Consider the following 6,443-nt stretch of genomic DNA (forward strand, 5'->3'; position numbering starts at 1 on the left):
AAACAACACATTTGGGGGGGTGGGGGCTTCAGTGGATTCCTCCAGCCATGCACACCCCTTTTCTCTCCTTAGACTATGGGGTTCGGCCCAAGCACCCCTGGCCACGAGGGCCTCGCCCCCTGCTCTCCCAGGCCCAGCAGCGCAAGCGCGACGGGCCAGACATGGCGGAGTATGACTACGACGCACATCTGTGACGGGAGCCCCTCATAAAGCTATTCTGTACAGCAAAGGCTCGGGCTTTCCTGGGATGGACACCAGCTGGGTGCGGGAGGGGCTCAGGGAGACACACCCACTGCGGTCCAGACAGGAAATGGCACTTTAATAGTTGTGGCCAGGGTGACAGGACCAAGATGGGGCTACAGCCGGGGCAGCCAAGAGGCCCTGGCTGGCCCCGGGGCCAGTCCGGAAGCCTCCTCTTTCTGCCAGGACGGGGCCCCGCCGCAGCTCTCTCCTTCCCTGGTGAGGTCCCACGTGTGCCAGGGCCAGCATGACGGCCACCCAAGTGACAGAGCTGGGAACAGGGACTGCACCCCCACCTGCTGCCGTTTCCTTACTGCGAAGTCCTCAGGAGGTGGCTGGGCTCAGCCTGAGCTCGGGGCCCTCGGCTGGGGTTGGGAGCTGGGGATGGGATGGGGTGGGCACCAGCAGATGGCGTGGACTTTGTCAAGGCAGGAGCCACGGCCAGAGAGCCAGAGGCCCCGGCAAAGGAAGGGGGAGGCCCAGTATGGGACAGAGCCCTCGGCTCCTCCCGTGGGCATCCTTCCCGGCTAGAGAGCGGACACCTCTCCAGCCCCTCCCCGCCCCAATCCCCGGGCAGCCTNAGAGCCCTCGGCTCCTCCCGTGGGCATCCTTCCCGGCTAGAGAGCGGACACCTCTCCACCCCCGCCCCGCCCCAATCCCCGGGCAGCCTGCTCCATCCTCCATAGATGAATCTAGTCCCCTATATTACAATAAACTGCGTTTGTCTCTCCCCATAAACCCCGCCCCCCCCCACCCTCGGCCAAAGGCCCCCGCTTCCCCACCCTCTGGTGGTGCTGGGCGCCCCTCCTCGAGCGAGCGGTGCCGAGTCCTGTCAGCAGCTAGCTGGCCCGGCGCTGGCCCGGCGCTGGCCCGAGGGCCCGGGGATGTGGAGGGCGGGGCAGCGCTGCTACTCCAGGTAGATGTCTTCCGTGGGGCAGGTGTACTCCACGAACTGCTTGTAGAACTGCTGGAATGCTCTCCTAGGAAGCAGGGAGACACACAGGTGACGGGATGGACAGGCTCTCCACCCAAGGTTTTCAGCCCGGAGCCTCGGGTCCCTGGGTGGCCGGGGCTCCGGGTCCCCAGACAGAGCTGCTCCGCGCTGTCCTCTACACACTGCGCTTCCGGGGTATGACTTCAGTTGAAGGAAGGGTCCACCCGCCAAAACGTTTGGGAGCTACTCTCTCAACACCACCCAGCCCTGACTCCAGGCCACGAGGCACGCGGGGCGGTGGGGACCGGGGTGGGCTGAGCACGGTGGGGAGGCGCCCCGGGGCTGGGTGCTTGGCAAGATCCACACGCGGGGACTTACCCCACGGATTCTGCCAGGGCCTTCGTGGATTCCTCAGACACAAAGACGTGGCAGGCAAACCGGTGGTCAGCGGGGTGCTTGGTGATGAAGCCAAAGTACCTGTGGGAGGGCAGGACAAGGGCTCAGTCCCCTCCCTGGCACACTCGCAGGCCCCAGTCCTACCTCGAGAGCTCCAGGCCACCCCTTGACGCCGCTACCTCTGTCCCTTCCCACTTACTTGTTGTTCTTTGGATGGTATCCACAGAAAGAGATGTTTTTTAACTGGAAAAAGTGGCTACATTTATTCCCCTATGGAAGGGAGAAGAGAAGCAGGGGTCGTCAGCATACGGGGGGCTACAGGCTGGAGATCTGGTGGGGGCGCTGGGACTGGGGAGGTCACCTTGGCTTCCTGGGAATCATCAGCCTTGATGCCTATCTTCACACCCCGCACGCTGATCTCCAGGACGCAGCTGGAGGGCGGGTTAAAGTGCACGGTGAGCCGGCGGGTGGTGGCGATCTGCGGGTGAGGGACGGGAATCAGGTGCTGGTGTCCCTCTCCTTTAGGAGAGGCTGGGAACGGGGCTGGGGGCGGGCGCTCGATCCAGGGGAGCAGGGAGCCGGCACCTTTTGCATAGCAGCACAGAGCACGTCGTTGCCCTTGTGATAGGGGACCTGGACTGAGCCCAGGAACTTCACCCGGAACTGGTCCACCCAGTCGCTGTTTTTGGTCAGGGCTGGAAAGCAAGCGTGAAGTGAGGAGTGGCAGAGCCAGCAGAGGGTGCCACAGCCCGCAGACAGCCCGGCTCAGCCGGGCCTTGCTCTTCTCCGTTGTGAAAGGGACCTGATGTCACCTCTGTGAGGGCCCTTCCCAGTGGGCCAAATTGGGGCCAGGGCGGAGGCGGGGCCCGGTGGCACCAAGGAGGGGAAAGGACGCTACCTGCCATTTGTTCAGGCTCCTTGGTGACCTCGATGGCATAGTAGGCAGGAAAGACGCCCCGGGCGCCTGTGCGCATATTGTAGGCCTCATACCAGTAGTCCTCGGCCTGTAGCTCCACCAGCAGAGGGTCATCCACCTCCAGCTCAAGTTCGTCTTCATGTCGAGGCACAAACCTGTCCCCAACAAGGGCAAGTGAGGAAGTCAGCAGCGGGGCCTCCCCCGCCAGGCCAGCCGTCTACTCCCCAGCCCGCTCTAGGGTCAGACACCGTAAGAGCAGCGCTAATTCAATGAACATCCGCAGAGTCTCCTTGAGTGCCTGTTATGGTGCTAGTTCCCGGGGAAGAGCAAGGTCATGCAGACACAGGCCTGCCGTCCAGGAACTTGTGGGCTAAGGGAGAAAGTGCCCAGAGCCATCGGTAAAACAGAGAGCTAACAGGAAGCGAGCACTTCTCTGTGGAGGAGGGGGAGGGGCGTGCCCTGTGTGTGGTCGGCACGGTCTCCGCTGGGCGCCCTCCTGGGCTCCGGCCCCCCAGCCGGACTAGGTGCTCCATCCCCAGGCTTGGCAGCGTGGCACCGCGCAGGGCCACGCTGGAGGAAGCCATCACACCGTCACCCCGCTCGGAGTTCCGAGGGCAGACGCCGTACCCCTGGGGCTGAGTGGAGGGATGAATGCCAGCGCCAGCGGCAGGGTCTAGGCCACGCACTGAGGGCAGAGCAGGGAGGGGGTGGCCCGCTGCCGCCTGGCCAGCCCAACCCTGCTGCTCTTACCTGAATATGGCCCGGTGTGTCTGCTCCTGTTCCTCCCCGTTGATGACACAGGAGAAGAGCCCGAAGGACTCTGCACCTGCAGGTGAGGGGGACGGGCTGGAGGAGAGTGGTCCCCCCTCTAGCTGAGGTTTAGGGGGCAGGTGGCAAGCTCTTGGTCCTAACGCCTTGAAGCAGATGGGCGAGGCCACTCCAGGAACACCCCGATTCGGCTCTCCCCCTCCCGGGCCCCCGACCGCTCCTGCTGCAGACTCACTGGAGGAGCGTGAGCGGCCGCTCATGAAGACATTCAGGAACTTCTTGGAGAAGTGGACGTCGGGCTCGTCGGGCGTGGAGTCCTCGGAGAGGCAGGCAGGGGGCCGCGGCCGGGGGGCCTCCTCATATTCCTCCCCGATGGCCGACTCATAGGGCGAGGAGGCAGAGGCGCAGTTGTCATAAACGGTGGCCGAGTCGCTCTCGTCGCTGTAGTCTCCGAAGCATGGCCGCAGGCTCACCAGCTCCAGCTGCGCGTGCTCATCCACCACCAGCGTGTACTTGACCGAGTCGTAGGACAAGGCGCTGGTGTCCGAGCTCAGCGAGGCCCGCGGAGGCGGCGGGGGCTCCCCCAGGCTCCCCCGCCACCCTCCGCCCAGCGGCTCTGCCCGCTCTGGAGACGACAAGCAGTCGAAGCCCTCGTCCTCCTCACTGATGGAGGGGTGCGGCCGCCCTGCAGTGGAGGGGTAGGCGGCGGGGTCTGGATCGGAGCTGACGGACATCCGGCTCTCAGCCGGCGGCAGGAAGGCGGAGGTGGGCTCTGCAGGGTCCGGGGGCCTCTGCACTGGCGTCAGGTAGATCTCCTCTGTGGCCTCCAGCCGCACGTCCGCCTGGTAGTGGATGCGGTCGCGATGCGAGTGGCCGCGGCCACTCGGTGGGGCAGCGGTGGGGCCGCCGGGAGGGGCCATCTGCGTGGCTGCGCTGCGGCGGCAAGGGCTGTCGGTGGAGGTGCCTCGGTCCTTGGTGGTGGCGGGGCTGCTCGGGGGCGGCAGCTCATCGCTCAGGCAGATGTGTTCATGTGGAGGCGTCTGCTCTCCTGGAGGGCAGGCAGGCAGGCCAGCGTCAGCAGGGAAGGCAGGGAGGCTCGCCCCGGACTCCCAGGCCACCTGCCGTCCCCTACTCAGCACGTGGGACACAGAGAGCAAGGTGAAGGCTCCCCGGCACGAGGCCATGGCGGGCTCCGGGGTCAGTCCTCTCACTGCCGCCCCAGTTGACTTCAGATGAGCCGGCCCAGGGCTACGGGACAGGCAGTTTACCTCAACTCAGCAAGACGGAAACTGCCGGGCTGGCTCTCTACAGGGGGGACTGAGGGCAGGTGGCGCTCCAGGTATGGGAAAGGGTCCCGACTTACCTGTCTTCAGGGGTGAGGATGATCGAGACACCCGATCCTGCCAACTGTGCTTCTTGCCCAGAGAATTATTATTCAGTGTGTCCTGAGCAGAAAACAAGAGGCCCTTATGACAGAAGCAGTCAACAGTGCCCGGCACAGGGAGGCCCCGGCCCCGCCCCCATCAGGCCATCCCCAGGCCATGTGCTGCGCACCCCCAACCCTCCTCCAGCAGGCAGGAGGGGTTGGCCAAGCCCCAGCTCTCCCAGCCAGACCTACTGGCTCTAGACAGTTCTCCCTCCTGACTTAGGGAAGCTGGCCAGCCCTCGGGGGAGCTGCTCTTATCAGCCTCAGCATAGGTGGTGATGGCCAATATGTGTGGTGGTGAGTGGGGGAGGAGTGGAGGAGAAGCAGGAGCCATCTGGGGACAGAGCCAGACCCCCAGTCCCAGACACTGAGGCTTTACATGTAGATGATCACTTCCAGCCAAGTCCTGGAGCTCTGGAAGCTATGACTTGGGGAAGGGGCAGACACATTCTGCTAGAAGCTGAAAAAAGGACGAGGAAGGGTCTCCCAGCAGACAGCGGGGGAACTGGGATGAATCATGCAAATGATGAATCAGTAACATGGTTCCCAGACCCCTCCAGGAGCACATGACAGAGTTATGACAGATGTAGCTGTCAGCGGCTTTCCTTCCTGGATCTCCAGGGCTGCCCATCCCACGTCATTGGTGCCCTGGGACCCCTCTCCACAATACCTGCAACAAGGCTTCCCACGAACTATTTAGGTCCCTTCCCTGGAGAACACTCTCATAGGCCCTCACATTCATGAGTTTTGCTGCCAAAATCCACCCCAGAGGATTCTGGGAAAGGGACCAATCCTTTCCCTAAAGCCCTTGCACCCTCTACCAACGGCCCCACCTCCCTGAGCCCCTCCTCTATACCTCTCCAGACTGGGCCTGGAAGACAAAGGGCCACAGCCGGCTCTCCCCCACCCTATTCAACCCTCCTTGGCATCCAGCCACCCAGCCCAGGGGCCCTAGGCCCCCAACTCAGCCAAGCAGCTCCCCCTCCCATGTCTCTTCCCTGCCTTCTGGGAATTCCCAGCTGCCCACATCTCAAACTGGCGGCTGCTTCTGAGCTCCCCATCCCCACCTCTTCACAATTCCCCGTGACCTTTCCCCGAAAACGACCACTTTAGACACTCTCTTCTCCAGGCCCCGCTTCTGCCCTTCACCAGGAGCCCCACACGCTAAAGAGGAAACCCTGCTCCGGCCTGAGGTCCAAAGCTCCAAACCCCTACAACTCCTCAAAGCCCTGTTGTGTCCTCCTAAGCCCCCACTGCCCTCCTTACCCAGACCCTTCCACTGTCCGTCTCGGCTCCTTCACTCCTCCAACTCTCCTCGAGGCTCGAGGCTCCAAACCCTGTCGGTCCCACCAGACTCCTCTCCTTTAGGGCAGATCCCACCTGCCCGCCGAGACCACCTCCCCAGGGACCTCCCACTTGGGAAGTCTCACCAGGCCAACTTCTCCCCGTGCTGGCCGGCAGGTCCCTCTCCCGCAGCCCCTCTTCGCAACTCCAGCGTGCCGGCCAGGCCCACCCACTCCGGGAGTTGCTCTGCGTCCCCCTACGCCTCGCTCGCACCCAGCCCCTGGGGCGCCGCCCCTCCAGCCCCGCCCCACGCTGCTCGTGCCTCACCTGAGACCGCGGCACCTGCGGGAAGAGGTTGAGCGTGGTGGGCCGCTTGGGCCGATATGTGTCCCCACTGCTCTGGCTCTGGCTCTGGCCCTGGCCCTGGCCCTGGCCGCGGGGCGCCGACTCCTGGCGGGGCTCGGCCTCGGGCGCGGGCG

At 64.2% G+C, this 6,443-nt stretch overlaps 2 protein-coding genes across 2 annotated transcripts in view; one reads left to right on the forward strand and one right to left on the reverse strand.

Annotated features, from left to right (window-relative positions):
* The window catches only part of FREY1 (Frey regulator of sperm-oocyte fusion 1), an 836-nt gene extending 607 nt beyond the window's left edge, over window positions 1-229 (forward strand). The window contains exon 3 of the mRNA XM_077767440.1: window positions 72-229. Within this exon, the coding sequence (XP_077623566.1) occupies window positions 72-194 (123 nt within the window). The 3' untranslated portion in view covers window positions 195-229. The remainder of the gene's footprint in view (window positions 1-71) is intronic.
* Window positions 230-302: 73 nt separating this feature from the next.
* Window positions 303-6,443, reverse strand: part of MAPK8IP1 (mitogen-activated protein kinase 8 interacting protein 1) — an 11,327-nt gene continuing 5,186 nt past the window's right edge. Inside the window, exons 5-15 of the mRNA XM_077767477.1 lie at window positions 6,292-6,441; window positions 4,618-4,699; window positions 3,490-4,302; window positions 3,237-3,312; window positions 2,469-2,641; window positions 2,156-2,265; window positions 1,932-2,048; window positions 1,770-1,840; window positions 1,553-1,651; window positions 1,023-1,220; window positions 303-618 (exon numbers count right to left, since the gene is read on the reverse strand). Coding sequence (XP_077623603.1) covers window positions 1,148-1,220; window positions 1,553-1,651; window positions 1,770-1,840; window positions 1,932-2,048; window positions 2,156-2,265; window positions 2,469-2,641; window positions 3,237-3,312; window positions 3,490-4,302; window positions 4,618-4,699; window positions 6,292-6,441 — 1,764 coding nt within the window. The 3' untranslated portion in view covers window positions 303-618; window positions 1,023-1,147. The remainder of the gene's footprint in view (window positions 619-1,022; window positions 1,221-1,552; window positions 1,652-1,769; window positions 1,841-1,931; window positions 2,049-2,155; window positions 2,266-2,468; window positions 2,642-3,236; window positions 3,313-3,489; window positions 4,303-4,617; window positions 4,700-6,291; window positions 6,442-6,443) is intronic.

Source organism: Crocuta crocuta, unplaced genomic scaffold (genome assembly GCF_008692635.1).
Source record: "Crocuta crocuta isolate KB4526 unplaced genomic scaffold, BGI_CrCroc_1.0 scaffold330, whole genome shotgun sequence".
Classification (NCBI taxonomy): domain Eukaryota; kingdom Metazoa; phylum Chordata; class Mammalia; order Carnivora; family Hyaenidae; genus Crocuta; species Crocuta crocuta.